The sequence below is a fragment of the Frieseomelitta varia genome, unplaced genomic scaffold (genome assembly GCF_011392965.1).
Source record: "Frieseomelitta varia isolate USP_RPSP 00005682 unplaced genomic scaffold, Fvar_1.2 scaffold_493, whole genome shotgun sequence".
Classification (NCBI taxonomy): domain Eukaryota; kingdom Metazoa; phylum Arthropoda; class Insecta; order Hymenoptera; family Apidae; genus Frieseomelitta; species Frieseomelitta varia.
Genome location: NW_025110249.1, coordinates 543,744 through 570,138, shown reverse-complemented (window position 1 = coordinate 570,138; position 26,395 = coordinate 543,744). Strand labels below are relative to the sequence as shown.

The 26,395-nt window shown below is 29.6% G+C and overlaps 9 protein-coding genes and 1 long non-coding RNA gene across 20 annotated transcripts; 8 read left to right on the top strand and 2 right to left on the bottom strand.

The window, feature by feature from the left end:
* Positions 1-966: 966 nt before the first annotated feature.
* LOC122533091 lies at positions 967-25,125 on the bottom strand. The gene is made up of 3 exons (XR_006307642.1): positions 24,997-25,125; positions 15,381-15,395; positions 967-979 (listed from the first exon to the last, which is right to left on the bottom strand). It is a non-coding gene; the product is annotated as an uncharacterized LOC122533091 (long non-coding RNA).
* LOC122533074 (probable tRNA (guanine(26)-N(2))-dimethyltransferase) lies at positions 978-2,953 on the top strand. Of its 2 annotated transcripts, none has more exons than XM_043662442.1 (2): positions 978-1,183; positions 1,349-2,953. In XM_043662442.1, exon 2 carries the CDS (start codon positions 1,364-1,366, stop codon positions 2,891-2,893), a length of 1,530 nt encoding a protein of 509 aa, XP_043518377.1. In that variant the 5' UTR covers positions 978-1,183; positions 1,349-1,363; the 3' UTR covers positions 2,894-2,953. The 2 variants fall into 2 exon arrangements, with proteins under 2 accessions (XP_043518377.1, XP_043518376.1); XM_043662441.1 differs by having other exon boundaries at positions 978-1,235.
* On the top strand, positions 4,596-15,151 carry LOC122533077 (1,5-anhydro-D-fructose reductase-like). Of its 2 annotated transcripts, XM_043662447.1 has the most exons (6): positions 4,596-4,822; positions 6,210-6,377; positions 6,449-6,565; positions 6,939-7,349; positions 7,430-7,578; positions 7,689-7,842. In XM_043662447.1, exons 1-6 carry the CDS (start codon positions 4,748-4,750, stop codon positions 7,729-7,731), a joined length of 963 nt encoding a protein of 320 aa, XP_043518382.1. In that variant the 5' UTR covers positions 4,596-4,747; the 3' UTR covers positions 7,732-7,842. The 2 variants fall into 2 exon arrangements, with proteins under 2 accessions (XP_043518382.1, XP_043518383.1); XM_043662448.1 differs by lacking the exons at positions 7,430-7,578; positions 7,689-7,842 and adding an exon at positions 15,101-15,151 and having other exon boundaries at positions 6,939-7,373.
* Positions 8,049-10,941, top strand: LOC122533080 (1,5-anhydro-D-fructose reductase-like). Of its 3 annotated transcripts, none has more exons than XM_043662453.1 (8): positions 8,049-8,142; positions 8,202-8,342; positions 8,738-8,905; positions 8,971-9,087; positions 9,189-9,383; positions 9,478-9,675; positions 10,059-10,207; positions 10,286-10,638. In XM_043662453.1, exons 2-8 carry the CDS (start codon positions 8,271-8,273, stop codon positions 10,317-10,319), a joined length of 933 nt encoding a protein of 310 aa, XP_043518388.1. In that variant the 5' UTR covers positions 8,049-8,142; positions 8,202-8,270; the 3' UTR covers positions 10,320-10,638. The 3 variants fall into 3 exon arrangements, 2 of the variants coding, with proteins under 2 accessions (XP_043518388.1, XP_043518387.1); XR_006307638.1 differs by lacking the exon at positions 8,049-8,142 and adding an exon at positions 10,679-10,941 and having other exon boundaries at positions 8,149-8,342; positions 10,286-10,390; XM_043662452.1 differs by lacking the exon at positions 8,049-8,142 and having other exon boundaries at positions 8,149-8,342.
* On the top strand, positions 11,844-15,804 carry LOC122533083. Of its 5 annotated transcripts, none has more exons than XM_043662457.1 (3): positions 11,844-12,407; positions 12,495-13,247; positions 13,804-13,961. In XM_043662457.1, the coding sequence occupies exons 1-3, from the start codon at positions 12,388-12,390 to the stop codon at positions 13,826-13,828; spliced, it is 798 nt and encodes a 265-aa protein (XP_043518392.1). In that variant the 5' UTR covers positions 11,844-12,387; the 3' UTR covers positions 13,829-13,961. The 5 variants fall into 5 exon arrangements, 4 of the variants coding, with proteins under 4 accessions (XP_043518392.1, XP_043518394.1, XP_043518390.1 ...); XM_043662459.1 differs by lacking the exon at positions 13,804-13,961 and adding an exon at positions 13,729-13,750; XM_043662455.1 differs by lacking the exon at positions 13,804-13,961 and having other exon boundaries at positions 12,495-13,436.
* Positions 16,386-18,649, top strand: LOC122533079 (aldo-keto reductase family 1 member B1-like). Its single transcript, XM_043662451.1, has 5 exons — positions 16,386-16,582; positions 17,415-17,894; positions 17,980-18,186; positions 18,258-18,406; positions 18,481-18,649. Exons 1-5 carry the CDS (start codon positions 16,508-16,510, stop codon positions 18,521-18,523), a joined length of 954 nt encoding a protein of 317 aa, XP_043518386.1. The 5' UTR covers positions 16,386-16,507; the 3' UTR covers positions 18,524-18,649.
* LOC122533078 (1,5-anhydro-D-fructose reductase-like) lies at positions 18,943-20,496 on the top strand. Of its 2 annotated transcripts, none has more exons than XM_043662450.1 (5): positions 18,943-19,078; positions 19,290-19,575; positions 19,635-20,026; positions 20,107-20,248; positions 20,349-20,496. In XM_043662450.1, exons 1-5 carry the CDS (start codon positions 18,977-18,979, stop codon positions 20,381-20,383), a joined length of 957 nt encoding a protein of 318 aa, XP_043518385.1. In that variant the 5' UTR covers positions 18,943-18,976; the 3' UTR covers positions 20,384-20,496. The 2 variants fall into 2 exon arrangements, with proteins under 2 accessions (XP_043518385.1, XP_043518384.1); XM_043662449.1 differs by having other exon boundaries at positions 20,107-20,258.
* LOC122533072 lies at positions 20,437-23,780 on the bottom strand. Of its 2 annotated transcripts, XM_043662439.1 has the most exons (7): positions 23,759-23,780; positions 23,602-23,679; positions 22,119-22,441; positions 21,511-21,948; positions 21,250-21,441; positions 20,875-21,172; positions 20,437-20,801 (listed from the first exon to the last, which is right to left on the bottom strand). In XM_043662439.1, exons 1-7 carry the CDS (start codon positions 23,763-23,765, stop codon positions 20,500-20,502), a joined length of 1,638 nt encoding a protein of 545 aa, XP_043518374.1. In that variant the 5' UTR covers positions 23,766-23,780; the 3' UTR covers positions 20,437-20,499. The 2 variants fall into 2 exon arrangements, with proteins under 2 accessions (XP_043518374.1, XP_043518373.1); XM_043662438.1 differs by having other exon boundaries at positions 21,250-21,948.
* Positions 23,389-24,859, top strand: LOC122533085. The gene is made up of 3 exons (XM_043662464.1): positions 23,389-23,549; positions 24,254-24,534; positions 24,633-24,859. The coding sequence occupies exons 1-3, from the start codon at positions 23,404-23,406 to the stop codon at positions 24,857-24,859; spliced, it is 654 nt and encodes a 217-aa protein (XP_043518399.1). The 5' UTR covers positions 23,389-23,403.
* On the top strand, positions 25,058-26,162 carry LOC122533089 (39S ribosomal protein L43, mitochondrial). The gene is made up of 4 exons (XM_043662467.1): positions 25,058-25,264; positions 25,496-25,602; positions 25,697-25,902; positions 25,992-26,162. The coding sequence occupies exons 1-4, from the start codon at positions 25,128-25,130 to the stop codon at positions 26,115-26,117; spliced, it is 576 nt and encodes a 191-aa protein (XP_043518402.1). The 5' UTR covers positions 25,058-25,127; the 3' UTR covers positions 26,118-26,162.
* The last annotated feature ends 233 nt before the right edge of the window (positions 26,163-26,395 follow it).

The following is a 26,395-nucleotide window of genomic DNA, read 5'->3' as shown; positions in this document are numbered from 1 at the left end:
GAAACAAACAACGTTCGACTTACTTAGAATGGGATGAATTATATATATATAGTAGAAATGGGAGATGTTAGACGAAGAATGGGGGATCTTAGACACAATTAGGTACAATCGATAGCAGAATGGAATTTTTTACAGCATGAGAAAGCTTCGTTTTATTATGCATCAGTTGAGAAAATATATAATTCAGTGTGTCATTTCCAAATGTAAATTGCTTCAATTCTCAGAACTTTCATATTACATAAATTTTTCTTGGACAATTTCCTTTCTCAGATAATTTTGACTGAATTTTTGTACACGTATGTTGATATTATGCGAACACTGCGTTTGATTTCTAATTTAAAAATCAATTAAACTTTCTTCTTTTGATTTAAAATTATGGCACGCCAGAAGCAAATGTTTATTATTTATTGCATGAATATGATTTTCTTACGCCTTTCTGTGAAAGTTTATTGTTATTGAATATTTTTTTAATTTTTTGGATAAAATTTTTCAACATTAAAACAACAATTATTTGAATAAAAAACTAATCGTTATTATTGTTCTTTTCGTAGACGTTACGTATATATCTATCACACGTTATGTATATCCTTGTCATTCAATATCATCCTCCTTGTCTACATATCATTATAGTTGTTCTTGTCGCATACTACTGCCTCCCATGGTATGATGCCTATACACATGTCAAGCAAGTATCTAAACATGTGACAAGAATAAGCCATCTGCTGTCATCTATTGGCTGTGAATCGATAAGATAACAAGATAGATGAGTTGGTACTAGATAGGAGGTATATGACCTCGTCTGTAGTACTACCATCTGTTGAAAATAAATGGAAAGTTATAATTAAATCCGACAGATGGCAGCATATAACTTATTCTTGTTACATTTTTATAGACAAAGAAGATGACAAGTATGCGACAAAGAGAGTAAAACAATTTAGTTCCATCGTTTCACCGCTCCGCGGTAACAATATTTTAATATCTGTGAAACAAATAAATTTTCAATTGTAAAAAAAACTAACTAATATAGTTAATTTATAATTTTTGGTAGTTGTACTTGTTTAATTAAAATCCTGACTTATATTTACTGACAATAACGCAGTAAAACTGCTTTAGAACTCTCAAAGTGTGTGACAAAAATCACCATTAAGTGATAGGTTTACTATCTACTTCTTATATAGCTATGGTACTTAATAAAAGTTTGTTATTGCAAAAGCATAACTGTGCTGTTGACAAAGGTAATTTCCTAAATAAAATCTATCATGTGTTAGATAGAAATTATCATTATTCTAACATTTTTACTTATGTATCTATTTCACTTACATGAAATGCTTAATTGAATATTTTTCAGATTTAAAATAATAACATGGAACAATGTCTAAAAAAACCAAAATTAGATACAAGCATAAAAGAAGGAGAAGCAGAAATTTTAGTTAACAATGCAAATGTATTTTACAATCCTGTTCAAGAATTTAATAGAGACCTTGGTGTGGCTGCCTTAACAGCTTTTATAAAAGACATACAAGAACAAAAAACCGAAAGAAATACAAAAAAAGAAGATGGGATCACTGTATTAGAAGCTTTATCTGCCACTGGTTTACGTAGCATTCGATATGCTAAAGAAGTAAAAGGCATAAAGCAAATTGTAGCCAATGATATCTGTGCAAAGGCTGTAGAAAGCATTAAAAAAAATATACAACATAATGGAGTTGAAAATCTTGTAAAACCAAGTCATGAAGATGCAACTTTACTCATGTATCAAAGTAGAAAGAACAAGTTCGACATGATAGATTTAGACCCATATGGTTGTCCTACCATATTTTTGGATGGAGCAGTACAATGTGTATCAGATGGTGGATTGCTTATGATCACGGCTACAGATATGGCAGTATTAGCTGGTAATAGCCCTGAAACTTGTTTTCTCAAATATGGAGCTATCTCCTTGAGATCTAAAGCTTGCCATGAAATGGCACTAAGAATATTATTACAAAGTATTGCTTCGCATGCAGGGCGTTACGGTAGATACATAATACCACTACTTTCTATAAGTGTTGACTTTTATATAAGGGTATTTGTTAAAGTATTCTCTAGTCACATTAAATGCAAAGAGAATGCAACTAAAATTGGAATGGTGTATCAGTGTACAGGTTGCGAGAGTATTAATACGCAACCATTATGTTATAAGAAGTCCACTGGAGGCTACAAATTAACATCTTCGCCTTATGTGGATCAACTTTGTAAAATCTGTCAGCATAAGCAACATGAAGGAGGACCAATATGGTTAGGTCCTTTGCATAATGAATATTTTGTAAATAATCTTTTATGTAATTTAGACAGTATAAAGTTGGGAACATTCAAAAGGATGGTAGGAGTTTTAAATGTTATTCATGAAGAATTAAATGTTCCATTATATTACACTCTTGATCGTTTAATGTCGATAGTCAGATGTGTCACACCATCAATGTTAATATTCCGCTCTGCGTTGTTAAATGCAGGCTATCGTGTATCGTATTCGCATGCTTGCAAAACATCTATAAAAACGGATGCTCCAAATGAAGTTATATGGGATATTGTACGCGCATGGGAAAAAAATAATTCCGTGAAAAGGGATAAATTATCAAACGACAGTCCCGCTATAAAAATATTAAATACACCAACGACAACAAATATTTCATTTGATATACATCCGTTGGCAAATCCAATATCCAGACTAAACAAGCTAACACGATTTCAACAAAATCCTACAGTTAACTGGGGTCCTGGTACACGTGCAAGAACAAGGATAGACCTAGAAAATGGTGTAGAAAATTCAAAAAAAATAAAAAACCAAAATAAAAATTCGAGAAAAGAGAAAGCACATATAGCAAACGACACTGAGGAAATAAAATCTTTATAAAATAGATTTATATTCTTATATCATCTTTTTATGTCGAAAAATGAAAATGTATATAAACGAACTTTGTCAGTCATTAAATTTTTCCATTGATAAAATATACATGTAACATATTTTTACTTTAAAAAATTGTAAAATTGTAAATATGAATATATTAATAATTCGAAAATCTATATTGTTTTTCATCTAAAATTATAAATATGAACATATTCATAATTTCTGCCATTTCAAACCGAAAAACAAACGTAAGCTATTTTAAAAAATTCAATAATGACAAAAATTCCGAAATTGATGGATTATCTCAGTATTTGAGGAATAAAATTGACAATTCTATGACATAGACTTAAGTTATATAAATACAAATTTGTTTTAATACAGGCAAAAAAAAAAACATTCATATGATAATACAATTAATATGACAACATCGCAATAGTCATATTACTTATCATCGAAAAGAATAGCAATAGTTCTTGCAAATAAAGAAATTGAAGAAAAAAAGAGTAAAAAGCACAAAAAATCATCCAAAAATAAACACCATTTTAAAAAAATCCATGTACACTGGACTCAAATCTTAGAAAATGATTGAATAAAAGTTTGGAAAAATTTTTATCCAAAACACTGCCAAAGATTATATAAAATATTTTTTAATATATATAAAATAATAAGGAAAAACCATTAATAAGACAAATTAGTGAAGGAAAAGAATATTATTAATAAGAACAATTATTTCTGGGAAATTGTTATATTCTTGAATATATTATATTCTTGTATATCTTTAATTTAGACTGATACTTTAATTGTAAAAATGAGAAACAAATTAGAAACAATCAATTATTTAAACAAAACAGTCAATATTGGAATTTTATTGCCTGAAATTCTGTCGATAGAATTTCAGGTAAATAAATATATTTACATGCATTAATATATATTTTTTAAAATCTATAAACAAGGCACAGAAAATTTAAGTTTGTATAATATATTCTATCATGAATTTCAGATGTAAATATTGAGAGATATTTATATTAATGAACGATCTACATTTCAGATTATAGCTAAAGTCCAACGTTAAATGACTCTAATCAGCATTAAATTATTAAATTATTAAATGTCATTATTTAGCTATTAAACGTCATTATAGTGTTTTTCCCGTATATCACCTTAAACGGTACGTTATTATAATAATCGATTTATTTCTTAAAGAGAGTCATATACACATATTATGTTGGTACGGTTTTGCAAATTTTTCATATGAAGATCTATGAAAAAAACTTTAATTTATTCGTTAATAGGTTTATTTTGACCTAATTACATAATGTAAAGCACTGATATAAATTCCATTATGTTTTTTTGCACAGCTTCAATGTTAGCTAAGAAATTAAACAAAACGCGTGCTAAGCACACTAACAATAAACTATTAGCTAGGGAATGACAGCCACATAAATTTAAGAGCTAATTTTTAGGAAAAATTATATAAAATTGACTCCTTTATATTTATATTAAAAATGAAATATATGAGCTGCTTCACTTATGTCCATCTGTTTAACACTGCTATAGTTATAATTATAATTACTGTAGATATATTTCAACTAATATTATTATAATATAATATAAGATATAAAAGATATATGCATGCGTTCAACCACACAAACTTTTTCTAACTCATAAAAAAAATTTATTACAAATATTTTATGTTTGCAGAGATAATTATGTAATCATAGTAATTATTTAATCTCAAGAAACTAACACATGTATAGTACGAAGGCTGTTAAGTGGAAGGGGATTTCATTTATAAGCGGCCTATCTGTACTGCGTATGATTTTTTAGATTGATATAGTGCGTTCGAGTAAAAGCAAAAAGATGTCTGCACCTACGCATACCTTAAGTAATGGACAAAAAATTCCCGTCCTAGGACTTGGTACTTGGCAAGCTGGAGTAAGTATTTTGTTTAGAAGTAGTATAAAATGTAGATTTTACAGATATAGAAATATTGACAGATTTTTCATTTATATTCCAAAAGATATTTGATAGATTTTTGCTATTAACATTAAGTATAAAAATATTGCAAACAAGAAAAAACAGCATAATTGGCATGTTTGAAAATTCTCTATTGTGACATGAAAAATCGTTATCACTATTTTGAAGCTATGTTTTCTGTACTTATAATAGCAGCATGATAATGTAGTGTACCATGACCACTGTACTTTTTCTTAATATCAAAATAATGTAAATGTTTTAATTTGTTTGCGCAATATTTTATTTCTCTCATAAATGTTTAATCGAATTTAGATTCAATGACTGAATTGATCAATTTCAATATTTTTATTTTTTTTTGTTTATGACTTTCTTTTACTTATTTAACTATTTTATTAACAAAACTTTTATTCAATAATTATTAGTATATAAAGTAATTCTTTCAAAAGGAACACTCTCCCATCTCATAAAAATATTTTCACAAATCTCCAACAAATTAGGATTTAATAAAAATTCTAATTTATAGTTAAAAATATAATTAAATAAAATTTTATTTAATTTTTAAGAATTTTAACAATTTTGGAAATTCTATCATAATATAACCTATCTATATATACTCCATCATGAAAAACGATGCACAAATTTTATTATCTTTTTTATTAACTATGGCAAGATTTTTCGCGAAGTTATGTTTGAAGTTATGAAGTTTTATGAATTTATATCTAGCGGAGCTTTATACTATGTAATTACATAGATAGTTTTATGGATGAATAAATAAAAGATTTTTTCATAAATTTTTATATAAAGAATTTAAAAACCTATAATATATACAACATAATAGTGTATATAGCTCTCTTAGACTGAGAAAGAAGTGATATAATTCAAATTAAAACAATATAATTCAAAAATATGGCATATACGAATGTATATGCTGGTGTTTAGTAGATATAAGTAGATATAAAAATAAAATAACATCTGAAGAAAAGAATATTATATATAAAACTAACAGATAGATAAGGAAATGATCTATATCTATAAATATGAATAAAAATTCAAGAAAAAGACAAAAATAATACATATCAATAATATTTGCTTGTGCTGTTTCCTTTTATTTGTTTTATTTTTATATTGCATCAATTATCAGTCAATGATATTAGATATCAATATTAAATATTAGATACTATCTTTCGGAATATAAAGTGAAGAATCTGACTAAAAAACATTATTGTACGCAAAAACATGCATGTAAATACACAGATAAATATGTGGACGAACATATTTATTAAGTTCATTGAAAATATAATTTCTTGTTTACGCATTTTATGAATATTCGTGTAAATTTTTTAAGGACGATCCAACTGTAGTCGAACAAGCTGTACGAGATGCGGTGGATGCCGGATATAGGCATTTTGATTGTGCTTATATCTATCGCAATGAAAAAGAAATCGGCAAAGCTTTGCGCGACAAGATTGCTGAGGGTGTGGTAAAAAGAGAGGATTTATTTATCACGACAAAGGTGATCAAAAAAAAAATTCTTGATCTATGATCTTGAATCTATGAACTTTTTCAACATTTTTATATTTTCAGTTATGGAATACGATGCACAAGAGAGAAGAAGTAGTACCAGCATGCAAAAAGTCACTTGAAAATTTCGGATTTGATTATATTGATCTTTATCTTGTTCACTGGCCCGTAGCTTTTAATGTAAGATCGATAAAATAACATTATTACACGTTTGATCTAAACCTGTCAACCGAGTTGTTCCTTAATCAGAACATTTCACAGTTATGAAATTAAGATCAATTAATTTCAATTGAAATAATTTTTATTTTAAAGTATGTTAATAATTATAATTATAATTGCAATATAAATATAGTATAATTTAGTTTTAATTGTAAAATGCTAAAAAGATAAAACACGTAAAAAGAAGGAACATTATCACTCAAATATGTAACTATATGTATCTCATAATATGAGTTAGCTCGTTTTCCTTGGTTCATAGGTTAATATCGATACAATAGTCTTGAAACAAATAATTAAAATAAATTATTATATTATTGTAACATAATTCTCTTAGAAAACTGACAAAATGGATCTATGGCCAGTTGATGAGAAAGGTAATCCCATGTATGGAAATGTGGATTTGCTCGACACATGGCGAGGAATGGAAGAATGCATAAAACTGGGATTAACAAAAAGTATAGGTCTTAGCAATTTTAACTCCCAGCAGATCGATCATATTTTATCAGTCGCTGAAATCAAACCTGTTATGAATCAAGTGGAATGCCATCCAAATTTAAATCAAAAAAAGTTGCGAGATTTCTGTGCACAACGTGGTATATCTATCACGGCTTACAGTCCATTTGGTTCTCCTAGACGTATTTGGGCGAAACCTACTGATCCACAAGTTACGATCGAGACGCCAGAAATAGTGACGATTAGCCAAAAATACGGCAAAACACCGGCTCAAGTTGTTTTGCGATACTTGGTAACTTATCTTATAATTATATATGTATACATTCATCCGTTTGTCTTAAATTTACTTAGAATGACTGCTATTTATCGCAGATTGATATTGGTACCATTCCCATCCCAAAATCCAGTTCTAAGGAACGCATAAAACAAAATATAAGCATCTTTGATTTTAAATTAACACCTGAAGAAATTGCAACTATCAATTCTCTTGACCGTGGACTTCGTATTTGTCCTGCTGAGCAGTAAGTAATACATGAACATAACAAGTGAATGTGCATATTTCTTATTTCTTATTTTTCCCTTTTAATTATCTATATTTTGTTATATCTAATTATCGATATTTTGTGTTTAGGTTCAAGGGACACGTGGATTATCCGTTCAATATAGAATTTTAAAAGAAAATTATTTCAATCAATTGTACTATTTTGTTAAATATTTTTGTAAACCTATATTCTATATAATCTTCGTTCATATATTTGTAATTAATTTGATTTTCAATAAATCAATTGTATAAAAAAATTATTTAAGAAGTAGAACATAATAATCGTGTTCGTCATTTCTATTGAATATTCAGAAGCTCAGCGCATTAAATAATCATGCTTATTATCTAATACGTTTAATGTTATTTACTAGCGTTGTTAATAGCGTTAACATTATTGATAACATCACGTTACATTGGCCTTGTGCAATACAGAATTAATATCTAATCTTAGCTACATATAGATATCTAATCTTAGCTACATATGTACACATCGTCACTATCATTATATAATGATTGACTATGAGGAATACAGTATGACTAGAAGGTACGATATACTTTAATCAGTTAGTTTCTAGAATATCGTCGGATTTATACTTGTTGCAGAGACAACCTCTACTACGAATTTATCAGCACTATATCTGTTCTTCCAACGATTAAGATTTAAAATCAACCATGGCTGAAATACCTTCTTTTACATTTTCCAATGGGTATAAAATGCCAACTTTTGGTCTTGGTACCTATCAGGTAAGATAACAAACAATAATTGAAATGTTACAAATCATACGTTATATAAATGTGTGTGTGAGAAAAGATCTAGCAAATTCTTTTAAGAGTGTCACGTGATCACGTTGCGCGGTTTATTTAAATTAAAACTTAACTTTGGATTTTGAATACTATATTTAAAAATTCCATAAATTTGAACAAATTATGATAGAAAATATTCAAATATATGTATACCCTTATGAAAATATATAACAAAAATGTATAAAATATTTATAATAAAACATACAGTAAATTCATTATAATGTTTACAATTTGTAATAAATCTCTAGTTAAATTCCATTCTTTTATATTGCTTCTAATCTAACTAATTATATAAATCTTTTTATGAAATTTAAATATGTTTTGTATTTTCCCAGTCCCGTCCTGGAGAAGTAGAAGCAGCTGTAATGGAGGCAATAAACTTAGGATACCGCCACATAGACACTGCGTTCTTTTATCAAAATGAGAAAGAGATTGGTCAAGCAGTTCAAACAAAAATCAAGGATGGAACTGTGAAAAGAGAGGATCTCTTCATTACAACAAAGGTAATCAATTTTATACAAAATTTTCTCATTTTATATTTTATTAAAACTGAAAATTTTTGTTGTAGCTTTGGAATAACTTTCACAAAGAGTCGAGTGTAGTCCCAGCATGTAAAAAGTCTTTAGAAAATCTTGGATTAAGTTATGTGGATCTTTATTTAGTACACTGGCCATTTGCCTTCCAGGTTCGTTTCAGTTTAATACGCTTTTAATTATCGGTATAATTATCGGTTTAATTATCGAGCATTTTAAATCACGAACCAATTATTTCTTTTTTTTTTTTTAGGAAGGAGGTGATTTATCACCCAGAAATGACAATGGAGATCTTTTGATGTCGGATACTGACTATCTTGAAACCTGGAAAGGAATGGAAGAATGCGCGCGATTAGGATTAACTCGCAGTATTGGAATTAGCAATTTTAATCAAGAGCAAATCACTCGTCTACTTAGTGTAGCTGAAATAAAACCTGTAAATAACCAGGCAAGTGTGAATTGTCATTTGTATTATTCATAATTCACATGTAATTTCATTATAATTCTAAGTAAGATAATAAATATTTATTATTTCTATTTAGGTCGAAGTCAACGTAAATGTGAATCAAAAACCATTAATAGAATTTTGCAAAAAACACAATATTACGATAACTGGGTATTCACCGCTGGGACAACCAGGAAATAAAGCGGGCATACCAACTGGCTTGGACAATCCAGTAGTAATAGAGCTTTCGAAAAAATACAATAAAACACCAGCACAAATTATTCTAAGATACATAGTAAGTTAATTATATTTCATTACTTACAATACTTTTTATTTAGTACTACTATTTAATTTATTACCAATTAAATTCTTAATGAAAGATGCGATTTTATATTTTTTTTGTATTGTGATATTTCGTTTGGAAATAATACAAAGTGCATGGTTATTTCCACTGACAAAGATAAGTATAATATACATAGACACAATTATGCAGATAAAATTATGATGTAAAGAGAATGTATTTGGTACGTATATAACATATACGAATCTTCTTTGCCTTCAATCTACCGAAATTATAGCTGAGACGAAAAAACGAAATTTATTAAAATATACTTAATCTGCTTATTTGTATATATATATAGATATAAAATTTCGTTCTTTTTCACCGATGTGTTCCAGTTACAACAAGGAGTCGCTATCATTCCAAAAACAGTAACACCGAGCCGATTAAAAGAAAATATGAATATATTTGACTTTTCTCTAACAAACGAGGAAATGGTGTCCATAGATAAAATTGGTACAGGTCAACGTGTTGCGCGTTTTGGCGAGTAAGCATACTAAAAATTTTTTAATTCATAAAATAATTTTGATTATTTAACAGTAAAGTAATTCCTTTTTCTTTGCAGCGCGAGAGGACACAAGTATTACCCGTTTGACTAATATAAGTTTCATTGCAAAGACGTAAAATGGCAGGAAACAACTCATCAAATTCAGTATAAATTAATAGCAAGGTATATCCCCTTTGAACTTACATAATCCCACGGTGTAATTTGGCACTCGGTTGACCCTTATCTAGTCAATTAGATTTATTGAATGCCATGGAAAATTTCGATGCTCCATACCATCTGACATCATACGCCGTAACAAAGGGGGCACCACCACGAACAAGGCTAATTACTATATTCCACCAATGTTAACTTTAATTAAAGAACAGCATAGTATATATTGAGTATAAATAAAATCGCATTAGAAAAAGAAATTGGCAAGCAGGAAGTATTTCATTTTCTCCTTTTTTGCAAAAGTGCACATAAAGCGCATAGTTTCTTACAGTGCAACAATATTCTTCTATTGTAATGTGGCACGTATTATACAATCAATATAGTAACAATTTTCGAAAAATATGCGTTTCAAAAACATGTGACGTAGTGATAAATACTATTATCATAATTGCTAGGAATAATACGACGGAAATGCAATCAACGGATTGGAACGAAATTGAAGGTCGTTTGAAAAGTTCTATTTTGAAGGAAACCTGCATGAAGAAAAATAAAAATGCATTATCTCACACTAAAGAAGAATTAATTTTTATTTACAGTAATTACAAAAAGCATTTGCCCTTCCTTAGTTTTCAATTTTTCTTTTTTACTTCATTCTCATATCAAGTAATACTAATTGATACGAAATTTAAATACAATACCTTTTCGTTCTATATTCATTGCTTTTTGTTTGAATAAGAAAAGTCTGTGGTATAATCTATAGACTTCTAGTAAATCTAAAATAATAACCGTACAGAGAAGACCATATCACAGACGAGATATAAAAGTAGATCTTTTATCTCATGAAACATCGTGTTCTATGCTCTGAAATGCCGACACAGTAAAAGAATCAGTAGCTTTTAGCGCACTCTACAACGATAAATTGGAAAACTTGGAGAATATCAAGTAAAACGATCGAAGTTAATCAAATAATGAACGAGCCAGAAACATGATTTTTGAAATCCATTATAGTGTTGTTAATTTTAGATACTGAAATGAGAAGCTAGTAATTAATCGAAATCAAGCTATTATATATGATAAAAAGCTCTATCCATGTTTTATGATAGATTTATGATAGTTTCTTTTATATATAGTAAATTAAAATTTTAAAACTATTAATACATGGTTTTAGATATAATTGATTTATAAAACATTTATAAAAACAATTTTTAATTAAATTTTCAACTATTTTAAATTATTAAAATATCAGAATTATTATATTTCTTTTTTTACTTATATTATATATTCAAATTTATGTTAAATTTTTAGTAATCTTATTGTAGTTATGCAGTATTATGCATTGTGCGTGACGAATTTGACACTGATAAATTCTATTATTAATATAGATAACAATAAATTTTATTATTTATTAGTTAAAAATTATTAAAAATATTATTCGAAAATTTTCTATAAACTACCTTTACTTAGCATATATTATAGTAACAACAAAATTTTGTTGTTTATTTAATAACGTCGTCTATGACCATGTCTTATACTCATTATGAATTCCGGACCAAATTTCTTCAATGAATAGCAAAGACTCTAGTGGGCGAGAATTCTCCAAAATGATTCACTCAATAATTGCTTATTCTATAGTATAAACGAAACTTTTATATATTACGAACTACCGTATACTTATGAATACGACACTGTCCAACGATTTTGCGATGGTATTTTTCCACTGGCCCCGCTTCCCCTCCTTTACCGTTCATTGATTCTAAAAAGAATTTAATCAGTAAGCAAGAGATTTCAGAAATTTATATAACAGAACAGGATAAATCACATATCCGAAATTGAATTTCCCACGTATCGTAATGTTTGGCATTTAAGTAAATTCAAGCACGACCTTCGTGAGCATTATTAACATAAAACCAGCAATATGTAATTATTCGTTATCAGCCAGTTGTCAGTCACGTATTCACTTGTATATGTATTGTCCTATAAATTAGTTATATGAACGACGAAATTACATCATGAATCATATCACGCAAGCGTAAGTATTATAAACTTGACGTTTTCCGATACGTATCAGAAACATATACCACGAAACACTGAACGAAACTGTCATGGTTTTTTACAGATGGAACTCGAAATTTTCCAACCGAACCAACTCACCGACGTGCAACAGATTGTTATCGTTAGATAACATCGTGTCGCCAATCACTCAATGCGGTTCTTGGAGGTCTAGAATGCTCGATAAGGTGAAAGAGTATCGTGATGCGATTAAAAACATGATGACCTTCGACAAGACGCGCAACAGTTTTCAAACTACGCGAATAAATGGTATACGCTCGAGCAATTCTTCAATCCACATGAGAGCAACAACTTCTCTGTCCTCGATACCGGATGTCATTACTTTCAGTAGCATCGCACTGAAACATGAAGAATACAAAGACATACCGATTTTAACGAGAGGTTCCAGACCGAATTCGACTGAATCGAAGAGACTGAACACGTCAGTAGAACCAAGCAACCAAATTAATAATACAAATGATTCGTTGAACCGTTTTGTTTCGATGGACAACGTGATTAGTAGTTCGTTGAAATCGTTTCTGGCGCTCGAGAAGCAAGTGAAAGAGGAATTCTTAGAAGAGGACGACACTTTCACGATGAAAAAGAAAATTTCAGCGGAACCATTTCTTTCTTACACGGAAGGTATCGCGGAATTCGTTTGGCCAGACGATTCAACGGAGGAGAGCCTTCATGGAAAACTATCGAACTCTCTAGAACATTTGAACACGGAAGATATCAGCTTTGGAGATCCACGTACGAACTCTACGTTCTACGAAGATTTTTACATGAATAGGAATCGTACTTCATCACCGATTCGAAGGTACTCTCTCAAAGATTCTAGTTTTGAAAACAATTGCTCGATATAAGTCTTCTCATTATTTTCATAATTATTTATTAAATCTTTCTAATGTGTGTTTCTCTTTCCTGCTTTTTTGTTTCATGCTTTTTATTTATTGAACTTTTTGTAAGTTTAGTTCATATTTAGATCAATAAAGTTTGTTACGACGAATACGATCCCCTCTGTCACTCTGATAAACTCATGTTGTGTTTATTTCTAACATTCTATCGGATGAACGTAAACAAAAATATCGTCAGTAATACCATTACTCGATGACATTGTGGAAATCGCGTAAAACCGACGATACTTCGATTTAAATTACTCTTTAATTTTAAGTAATTCTTTTGAACGCGAATCGTGAATTAATTACATAAACTCAGTCTGTGTAAATTTTCTATTGAAAGAATAATTAAGATAATTTGAACAAGCGAAAATACGAATAATAATATTGAAACTTTCGAAGTTGTTGATTTCACGAATCGCCATGATATTGGAATGTACGAATGAATACAACGGCCTGGTGCTATTCTACAAAAAGCTTGAAGAAATATCAACCATTTTAAAGGAAGGAAAAACCACTCAGGCCAGAGTAATGAATTTTATTCTGACAATGCTCAACTGTATGATCTTAAAAGTCGACAGTCAAACTTGTCTTCACGAATTCATCGGTATATTCAATGATAGAAGTATACAAGTTCTCAGAAACGATCTGGAGAATCTTTTGTGTTTCAAGACCAGGTTTTTCAACTTTTTAATCCTGGAGTTGCTGCTAGAAGCTGTCAGAAAAGAGAACAATGTTAAACTGATGGTGGATAAGCCGTGTAAACAATGGAACAAAGTTGTTTTTCAAAAAAGAGTCAAAGCTATCGTAAAATTTTTAATTTTCCGAAAGGTAAAGAAGTCTTCTTATCTCTGCGATGGAAACGATATACCGGATTGGTTTTCTTACAGACAGAAAGTTAGTATCGTGCTTAATAACGAAATCAATTCGGGAGATAATTTTATAATGAATAAAAATAATTTGAAAGATAATCGCGTGAAAGATACCGTGAATTGTGCTCGTTATAAGAAGAAAAGTCAATATGCAGATAATGTCAAGATTTTTAAAAAGTACTCAAATACGAAATTTAATTTTTACGAAACACCCATGTACACTTGCATTCGTCATCTCTGCACCAGAGTCTATTGTCTGTTTTGGTTAGCAATTTTTATTTATGGATGGTTAGCAGTTTTTATGTATTATTGCTGCGGATTTTTTCATCAGATATTCTTAAGTGTTATACATAAATCGATCAATGAATAATCGTAATATGATAGTTTGATTTGTGTTATTTATAAGTTAAGCGCGAATTCTGTATTATTCCGTTCAAATTGTTGCCCATATTGTCTTTTTCACAAACATATATTGTAATTGATAATACTAATCTAGTCAATACGTTCAATTATAAAATCGATAAATCTATTTAACTTGATCGATTGATAGAAAAGCGCATTACGTGATATAAGATAAATTTTTATGTGTGTTATGTAAATTATTTAAAAAACACGTTTTATACTTGTACTTATAGAATGTGCAATATTTATCAAAATGATAACGTAGCTGAATTCAGCTAGCACTGTTTTCAATATGATATCAAATGTTAAGCATTTTTTTTATTTTTGAGATATAATCGAGAAAAATGTAATCAAGGTTAAACTCTCTATTAGTAAATATATGTAAATATATGTATATAAACGTAACTTCGTTCCATGAAAATGTATTTAGTATGTAGCGTAGTTATGATAGTGCATAAGATATAAAATATTTCCATCGGTAAAAGCTCTTTTCATATTAGATGTACATACATAAAAATGAATATAAGAAAATTTAATTTAAAAGTGTTTATTGGAGAGTTTAAAGTTTAAGTCACTGTTCATTCATATACTTTCATAATAATCTTATTCATATACTGCTAAACGGGGAAACAAGAAATATCGATAATATTTTTGCTTTTAATATTATTGAACTTATTTGAATGAGAACGAAGAAACATAGATATAAGACTCGATAGATTATAAGACTCAATAATCATACGTATATCGATTTTAAATTAAATGTATTTACGTGAAATACACATATATATATATATACTGGAATGTACACGTACAAAAAATATAAATTTACATGTACATAAAGCTTGTTATTCTTCCCTATTTATTGTTCAAATAATTTATCCCTTTGGATATCAATATCTTAAAAATACATCGTTCATTGTGATTAGATATACTTGATACTTGAGAATTTCGATATTTTATTGATCTTAAATTTTACTTAACGTTGAATTGTGATTTAATATCGAAATACGGCTATAAAATTGCATTCGAGAACGCTCTATTTCTGTTATACGAGTAATCCATTCATTCATTCTCAACAACCAAGGGAACTATTCCTTGCTATTCCTAACGGACTTTGTAATTTTCCATAGGTCCCGTTTCTTCTTAACGAATTTACCGGCGTCTCCAACTACGTTCGAGATTACAACTACATAGAAAAACCTTTTTATATCTGTACGTGTAAAGCTTACGAAAGATCGCGCATGCATGAGAGACTACGAAACGCATGCGTAAAGCAGGGCAGTATGCTTTAGGGGGTTTTTTAGTTCAAAGATATTCTCTTGATTTTTCCAATATTTCTGTACTTGTAATCTTCATATCAATTTCTTGAATCAGTATGAAAATCTGAAATATAGGAAGCAGATAAGACATTTCAGTCGAAAAATATTTTAGGAAATTGAATGTAAAATTTTCACTACCAAAATACACACGATGTTTACAAATCAATAGATTAAATCGCAGAAAATTTTTTTTAATTTGTATCAATATATTAATATTAGAATAAATTTCATAGCTGTGATTAACTGAAATTAATAATGTGTAAATTGTAATAAGAAATGCACTATTAAAAGAAGTATACTTTAATTATAGTATATTCGCGAATAATTTAATTACAATTTATTTCTAAAACAATTTTTTTTGCAGAAAGTATGAATGAAGCGAAAAAAAATATAAATGAGACAATCACGATTCGTCCTTTGATATACGAGGTTGTCTTCTTAGGAGGGGACAGGGGTTAATGTAAGATATTTATAAAAGGAGCTGCGCAAAACTACCGGCACTGTTCTGACGGCATTAGCATATGACGACCTGTCGAATCTCAAAATACTTCCAATATTAAGTATTGTGTTTCAAGTTTAAGCATCGAAATGGTTTTAAACGCACCAATGATGAAATTCTACAACGGCAATGAAGTGCCATCATTCGGACTTGGTACCTGGAAGGTGAGTATTATAACTGATGATATATATGCACATATAGAATGGAATAATATAGAATTTATATTATATTACTCAACTTATTTGCCTGTAAGAAAGACAGATAAAATTGATTGCAATGTTTATGACCTTCTGAGGTAAAGTTTTATACTGAATTTCATTCATAGTCTGTTCGTAATTCTTTACTTCTACTTATGTCAATTGAAATGTGTAACTATATTATTTAAGGCGCAGTATGTTTCTATGATGTTCTCAGTCTATTAAATAGATGAATGGTTTTTTTTGTATTATACATGTATATTGAAACAGCGATTCATTTACTGAATTGTTTTTATGATAAAGGCGTCATAGCAGTTTCCATGTTTGTCTTCTGACATTTAATATATTAAAATTTTAAATATGGAAATAATAAATGAAATATTTTAAAATGTCGTATTAAAATTTATAAAATTACTAAATCTTTTTGGAAATTTATCTTATATAATAGTATTATTTTATAATTTTTGTAATTTATGTTTGATGTATAATGATTAGATTTTTATATCTTACTTATGTAATTCGATATTGTACTTCAGTTAAATGAAATTTTAATATGTTACATATTTGGACAAAATCGCTATATTAAACTTTGTACGTGCATATTAAAAATTATTTTTGATCAACAAAAGTGCATCTTGAAGTAATTTAATAGTGTCAGTGTATATAAATGATAACTAAACAGTTAGTAAAAGTAAATGACCCTTATTTTTAACACAAATATATTTCTTACCTATATATTTATTATATATGATAATTTATTTGTTTGACTTAATCTATATGATTTGCCTTTTCTTTTTAGTCTAAACCTGGAGAAGTTACTCAGGCTGTTAAAGATGCAATTGACATAGGATACAGACATATTGATTGTGCCCATGTTTATGGCAATGAGAAAGAAGTGGGTGCTGCCCTTAAAGCAAAAATTGATGAGGGTGTTGTGAAAAGGCAGGATCTTTTCATCACCAGTAAATTATGGAATACTTTCCACAGACCAGATCTGGTTGAACCTGCTATTAAGACAACTTTGTCAGATTTGGGTCTCGAATATTTGGATCTTTATTTAATTCATTGGCCAATGGCATATAAGGAAGGAGGTGGTCTTTTCCCACAAAATGCCGATAATACTCCTGCTCTTAGTAATGCAGACTATGTAGATACATGGAAAGCTATGGAAGCTTTGGTATCCAAAGGACTTGCTAAAAATATTGGTGTTAGCAACTTCAATTCTGAACAAATAGACAGATTGCTTAAAAACTGCACTATTAAACCAGTTACAAATCAAGTAAATATAAGTTTCATTCAACCTGTATTAATATATTGCCTATATTAATGAAACCTATATTTTATAATGAATTATATATTTGTAGATTGAATGTCATCCATATCTTACTCAAAAGAAGCTTTCTGAATTTTGTATCCAAAAAGGTATTCTTATTACTGCCTATAGTCCCCTTGGATCACCTGATAGACCATGGGCTAAACCAGATGATCCAAAATTGTTAGAAGATCAAAAATTGGGTGAACTTGCGAAGAAGTACAATAAGACACCTGCTCAAGTACTTATTAGATACCAGGTATATGCTAATATTTCATTCATGAACTATAGTCAAGTAATTTTATAATACAATTGTTATTTTTCTTTTAGCTGGATCGTGGTCACGTAGTTATTCCTAAATCAGTTACAAAGTCCAGAATTGCTCAAAACAGTGAAGTCTTCGATTTCAAACTTTCCCCAGAAGATATTGCTTACATTGACACTTTTGACTGCAATGGCAGAATCTGTCCAATGCTTGGGTAAGTACTTTTTACTTATTAATATGAATGTTACAAAATTTGATTTTTTAATAGAATCATTTATATTTTTTCAGTACGGAGCCCAGCCCTTACTATCCTTTCCATATTCCATTCTAAATCTTCCATATTTAATTCTAATTAAGATAAGAATCAGTATGTACAAACTATTCTCATTGTAATATTTACAATTTCTTCCTGTATATTTTCTACATGAAATTCGTATAAAATAAACTATAATAAAAACATATGTAGTTTTATTTCCCATATGGTCATACTTTCAAATAAAAGGAAACTTGATACTAATAATAAATATTTGCAAAAATTGTTAGTTTTGCAGATAAGCACTTATATATATAAATTTAAAATATATTGGACTAGATTAAGTCACTTTGAACATAAAAGTTGATATAACATTATTCCATAATCAGTAAACGATCTATTTGCTAAGAACATAGTATTATTCTTACTTGGAGATATGACATGGCAAGTTTAAATCATTTTTGTTTCAAGGTAAAAGATATATACGTGTTATCATCTGCCTAGTATAAATACGCACTCTACACTCGGTGAATGTCAATTTATGAAGTATTCCAATCTGTGACAATGGTGCAACAAGTTGTAAAATTTTATAACGGCAATACTTATCCCATTCTTGGTTTGGGTACTTGGCAGGTATGTTGGATACAATTTGGATAAGCAATATTAAGATACTTATTAAAATGATATATTATTAGAAGATAACTACTATTTAGATTTCATTAATAATATACGAGTACGTTTTATCAAAGCATAATTTTTTTCCGTAATTCCACATAAAAATTTTTTTAATTTCGACATTTGAATCATTTCTTTAATATGTTTTTTTTTTCTCTTATCGAATAAGTCCAAACCTAATGAAGTGACTGAAGCAGTTAAACATGCCATTGATGTCGGTTATCGGCACTTTGATTGCGCTCTACTCTATGGAAATGAATCGGAAGTAGGTTTAGCAATTGCAGCAAAAATCAAAGAAGGTGTCATTAAACGAGAAGATATTTTTGTGACAAGTAAATTATGGAATACGTACCATCGACCTGATCTAGTTGAACCTGCGTTAAAGAAAACTCTGAACAGCTTTAAATTCGAATATCTCGATCTTTATTTAATGCATTCACCTATGGGATTCCAACGTAAGTTTCAATTTTTTCCTTTTATTTAATCAATAAATAAAATATATTTCTTTTTATAGCTGGTGATAATCCATTTCCCAAAGATGCTGATGGTAATTTTATAGACGATGGTACTGATTATATCGATACTTATCGTGCAATGGAGGACCTTGTCAAAAAAGGTCTTGTAAAGAACATTGGTATCAGTAACTTCAATTCTCAACAAGTAGAACGATTACTCTCTAACTGCACGATAAAACCAGTGACAAATCAAATCGAATGCCATCCGTATTTAGTTGGGAAAGAGTTATCTGACTTTTGCAATTCCAAAGGAATCCTTATCACTGCTTATTGTCCTTTCGCTAGACCAGGTTTAAGGCCTAACGAACCTACAATTTTAGAAGATCCGAAAATCACAGCAATGGCTACTAAGTACAAGAAAACTGCTGCTCAAGTTGTACTGCGGTATCAAGTATGTATTTTATTAAATCAACGAAATTTCTTTCACTTGCATTGTTGAATAAATTAAGAAAGAAGAAATTTATTCAATAGATACAACGTGGACACTTGGTGATTCCCAAATCAGTAACAAAATCTAGAATACAAGAAAACTTCAATGTCTTCGATTTTGAATTAAGTTCCGAAGACATGAATACAATAAATGGCATGGACTCTAATATAAGAGTTTGCTTCAGTTCTGGAGGGTACGTAATATTATTTTAAATATTTTTAATACCAAAAATAATGTTTAAAACTCTTTTATTTTCACAACTACCTGTTTGATTTCATTTCAGGAAGAATACGCACAAATATTATCCCTTCTAAATAAAGAAATAATAATAATAAAACATACCTTTTCTTAAAGTTATACATTTTATCAAATACTTTTTATAAAATAATGGTTGTAGAATCCAATTTTAAAATGAATAAATAAAAAACTTACGATTAGTTGCATTGACACAATGATTCATCACTGTCTTCACAACCGCATGAGCAACATTCGCAAAATTCATCTTCACTGTCTTCCTCACCCAGTTGCTTTGAACCACTTGGATGATATTCCTCCGAAGGACCTAACGGATCATCACTACAATTACATGGTGCATCGGATAAACTACGGGTACATTTGCTTTTGCAATTGCATCTGCAGCCTCCAATTGGACGTGAGCAGGACATTATTGGACAAATTTCACAGGGACTTGTGAAATCACAAGATAGCACATATGGTTTGCATCCTGTCCGAATACCTGTGTTTTTCTTCATATTAATTTCTGTTCTTATTAAAAAATTGAATGCGTTACATATATAGTAGGTACATGCCATGATCTTTCATTATATAACGTGGTAGCTTGCAAAAAGGTTTCCTTGTGGATGTAGTACAACCTCTGATAGGTTTGTTGCAAGAGATTTTGCAAGGTTTTCCCACACAAGTTTTTTTAACAATACATTCAAGATCCTGAGGTGTGAAACAAGGACGATGACACTGTGCTGATTTCGACTTGGGTTTTGACAATTTGGGTCGCTCATCATCACTTATTTTTTCGTCTTTCAACGTTCTTTCAACAGTGGGCGATTGAGTTCGTGGATTAGTCGAAGCAACAATTGGTTTTTTAGTTTCCTGTAATGTTTTTTAGTTTCCTGTAATATTCCTGTGAACATTAGTAAATGATTTATCATAAAAACAATTTCTTGTACATTATCTTCAACATGCGATGACCCGAGGGTATCTGTACTTCTCATCCGAGCCTCTGATTTCTCATTATTTGACCACCAATTCGGTATCCAGGATTTTTTTTCAATTTTTTCCTCAGGCAGCTGAGACTCAGATTCTTGATCACGTTTTTCAATATTTTGCTCCGATGTGGAAATTATTGCGTCACTTTGCATCTGTGTAAATATGGAAATAAAGAGAAAAAATTCATTATATTTTATTTTAAATGCATAATTTTCACCAACAGTAACAGCTTCCTCCTTTCCTTGCTTTCCCTTCGCCTCACTTTGTTCGTGAAATAAACACTTTTCAGGAACGTAGCATATCCTTTTCCCAGTACAATCTAAATCTTGAACGCAGCTGACGATTTTCTTTCGAGTACAAGCATTTTGATGTTCCTTAGATGTTAACAATCGATCCATATGCTCTTTGAAAAGCGTTTCCTTCTGTTCCAATTGTTTAATACGATTTTTCAGATTTAATTCTTCCTCAGCTAATTGACGAATCTTCGATAAACAAAGCAAGTCCTCGGAATGTATCGAATGAAGACTCGCACTGGTGTGACATCTCACTTCTTTCTCCAGATTCTTCAACGTATCGTTCATCTCTCTGTTCATAAGCTCCAAAGATTCTATTTCCATTTCTGTCTCTTCCAATTTAACATCCGCTTGAATGATCTTCTCCTAATAAAATTAAATTGTATTTCGTCATTAAATGTTTAATAAAGATACAACATAAAAGAGGAGGTGCACTTATCGTTAGAAATACGTCAAATTTTGCAGCGAATACAATGATTCAAGCACGCCGGTAAGATTTACCCGAATTAAGTCGTTGAATTTCAATCGTTCCGTACATGCAACTCCTCGGTCTCGCTGTTCAGTTCCTCCACGGTATTCTTCAAATTTTCGAGAAGTTTCTCAGTTTGATCGGAATAAGGAGCAAACTTTTTCATGATCTTGCGAATTTTATAATACGGCGCGTCATCGCATTTCTTTGACATCCACATGTTGTATGCAATCAACGCAGGAATCGATCGTTCCATCGTCGTAATTTTGTCGCTTAAATATTTCTGTCTGCCGAGAAGATCGCAACGTCGTTCCTCCATCTTCATCGTGATATCCTCGAAGTACGGCGAAAGATGTTCACTAGCCTTCACATCTGACTTTGGACCTAAGACTGAATGAAAGAAAAATGAAAAAGTGTCATACATAGTGATATATATTCCCAGGAAAAAAGATAATATATGCATGCTACTTTTAATTTCTTAGCAACGTACATATGATTTTGTATGTCTAACAAATAGTTAAGTTACTTTGAAACACTCAGAATATGCGTGTTATTGGTAAGGAGTTGTGATATTATAAAGTCTGTACAACATGGAAACATGTACAAGGAAAAACTATTCTATATTTAATGCGAAATGATAGTACATTTGTCATAGTAGTGAATATTTTGTAATTGTTGTTGTAAATTACAATATGTGATGACAATTGTGACAATGTAATTATGTGAATTTTTATGTGAAAAGAAATCTGTGTTATTTTTGTCATTGAATTTTTGTCAATGTTTCTTTTCGTACGTCGTAGGCATAGTATTATAAATAAATTCTTGTCGTTCGAGAATTTGCCATTTGCTCTAATGGACTCGCTGTTTCGTTATATACGTAAAATATTACTTTTTTTTTTTTACAATTTCAATTTCTTGATATTTTTACACGGCTGTAATATATATGGCAAAAACTCGAAATACTTGCATTAACACCTTTCTGTGTAATTTGTCTCGTTATGAATTGAGATTTGAAATGTGCAATTCATGCTGAGATGAAATGTTATGATGACTGTTCAGTATTGCATCAGTATTTGTCATAACGTCTTTTAATAGATCATGTGTTTACTTCTTCTTCATTGCTTTCGATATCTTTGACACTAGTAAATTTCGTTGCTTTAATTCGAGAATTTGTTTTATTTTGGACTCGTTCAACATCTTTGCGCATCCCATTCTTAAAAATCTATGCAACTTATATATATTTTTAGATTTCCATACATAGATAGCTGAACGAAATGCTGAACAATTTTTAAACATATGGACAAAACTACCATTTTGCTGTTGCTATAAAACAATTTTTCTTTGTTAAGCAAATGATAAGATGGTGTGGTTTATTTTTGATCCGCATATTATTCATTATAATATTGCGCAACATTACGTACAATATTATTCATCACAAACATGAAATTCTACTACGTGCGTTACCAAGCAAACATACGTGTACTATCTTTTTGAAAATGTGTCATGTTTGTATAATATATAAAATAATTATTTGGAATACATATATTTACATTGAGACGTCATGGTTGCTAAAGTGTAATTTCTTTTAAAAATAAAATTTATCGAGAGCCGTACTGAATATATATGCACTGTAATCACAAATAGGTTATTATTATTTTTCGTGCAAAATTTTTTTTAACATTTTCACTCTATCAATAATACACTGACTTAGCATTTAAACTGATAAGCTTCAACGAGTCATTTTTGATAACATTATTCTTGAAATTTTGATATTACACATGAATGTTAATTTATTATTGTATATTTGCTGTTGACACTTTCAAGTAGAATAACATATATCTGCATTAGTTAACGTTCTCACCGGTGATATATTAATTGAAATTGGCAATGATGATATTTAAAAAAAAACTATCGAACAAGATCGTATGTTTTTTTTTCTATATTCTTGATCATTTTTTAATAATTTTACGCGCAATGAAAATCAGTATGCATTAACATTAACGTCCTTGCAAATCATTCCAAATGTATTATATTTGTTTTAATCTCACTCATCAGCAGATAATATAAAACATATCGAACTGTTTGAAATCTGGAGCAAACCGAAGTGGATAGTAATGTTGCCTCTCGACTTAGTCAAGAGTTAGTAAAACCAGAATATGGTTAATTGAATAATTAATTTGCAAATGGATCTTTGCTTAACAGAAGAACGGAAGGCCTGACTAGCCGTGACACTGACGACGATAAATATTCTTTGTTAACCGGAACCAGCACATCTCTTCAGGATAGCACCGGAAGTACGGTCACAGGCTCTATTAGAGCCAACTACGAACGCAATTTCGAAGATCGTATCTTGTACGGGCAAAGCGGTGGTCGCAGATTTAGTTACAAAAAAAGAAAGACTTGCAGCGGAAATGGAATATTTAGTGCTCCTCCCGGTGTCAGTCCCCATCACGTTAAATCATCAATTATCCGTCGCAACACAAGTAGCGCTTCTGAACTCGATGCATATTCTACCGTTGATACGTATCTGTTAATTTAGAAAATTATATAAAAATAAGGTTCTTCCTTCTTTTTATAATAGATGGATCTCGATTAATTTTCGTGTGGCCACAGAAACCTCCAAGAAGTAGATTATTAAGAATCTTAGCTCCTCTCATGCATGGTATCCTTGTTGGATTTTTATTCATGGACGCTGTTCATCTTTGGCCAGGAGAATTTTTACCTACATCATTGCCCTCCATAATACCTGTTCCTTTACCACCCGTAAAATGTAACGTAATTGAACCACGATGGTTCGATAATAGTTAAACATCATGATCTTTGCATTTTCGATTGAAACATTTAAAAGGTGAAAGACAAATTATAAAAAAAAAGTTTGTGAAAAATTGAAACGAATGTAGAAGAAACGTATTAAAACAAAAAATGAAATAAAGAATTGTTTTAACATATTTAACGTTAGAAATTCTTAAACTTTTTTCCAAGAAATTTATAAAGATGAACTCGTAGGAACATGTTTATGAAGACACGATACTGTTTGTGAAAGCAATAAACGTGAAAAGTATTTTCATCTGCAAATATGTCAAATAAACATTTATTTCAAAAATTTGGATTCTTACGTGCACCGTTTGGCATTGGTGTTGGTCGTTATGTGTGTCAGTTACAGAGAATAACTATAAAATTTTGTAAAAGTCACGGTTGTAGTCTTGGAATTAGGTAGGTAAACATTTTCATTTCTAACCTCTTTAAGACTAAATTTTTATATTGCACGTATATCGATGCAATGACAAGTAGAACAATAAACATTAAATTTTTTAAAAATTATAATTATTGCATTAATATACATGACTTGCTTTTTTTTTCTTTTATTTTCGGTACATATTTCATAAAACATAACCTGCAATATTCCATATCGGTACATGTTTATTATATTTTTACTATATATAGGAGTTTCTTAGAACATGATTTAATTGATTATGCAAAACAAAATCCTGGAGTTGTAGTGTATGTTAAACCAAGAAGGCATAGAAGTCCAGTTTTAAAAGCTGAATATTGTAAGTTTATTAATAACTATTTATTATTATTTAAGTTATTTTAAAAAATTTTAAATATTAAAAAATAATATTGAAATATTTATATACATTATAGTAAATGGAGAAACAAGTTGGATATGTATTGCTAATTTTAGTAGGCAAGATATTATACAATGGATGGAATTATTGAAAACTCAGTATCATGATGGTCCAGCTCTTAGATTACTTAAATTATGGCATACAGACTTTCCTTCCATTCAAGGACCTTGGACACCATTTACTTTTAAAAATCCATCTTTGAATCAAATTAAATTCCCAGATGTAAATATAAAATTTTTTTCTAGTTATATTTTGCTTTTTCTATTAAATTTTTCATTACTATAGACATTATACATTTTATTTATTTTTAGAAAAAGATTGGTGAAGCCCTTAAATTCAAACCAACAGCAACAGAAGAATTAATTAGATTGTTTGAAGAGCAGCAAGAAGCTGAAAAGTTCGACCAAGAAATTCCAGTTCAAAAAGGTGTTAGTTAAATGACAATTTCAACCATTTTTAGTCATTAAAAATTTTAAACTAGACATATTGGACGTTAAATCATTGTTGCCGTATCTTTTCAAAATAACATTTGAGTTGTTTATTTTTGAGTGATATTACAAAAAAAAATTATGAAATAATCATATAAATCATTTGATTATAATAAAATTGTGGCTATTATAAAATAAATATATATAGCTTATAAATTCACTTATGTTATTTATTGGTATATGTAAATTTTTTGCATGCATATGGTATTTTATTTCGCATGAAATTA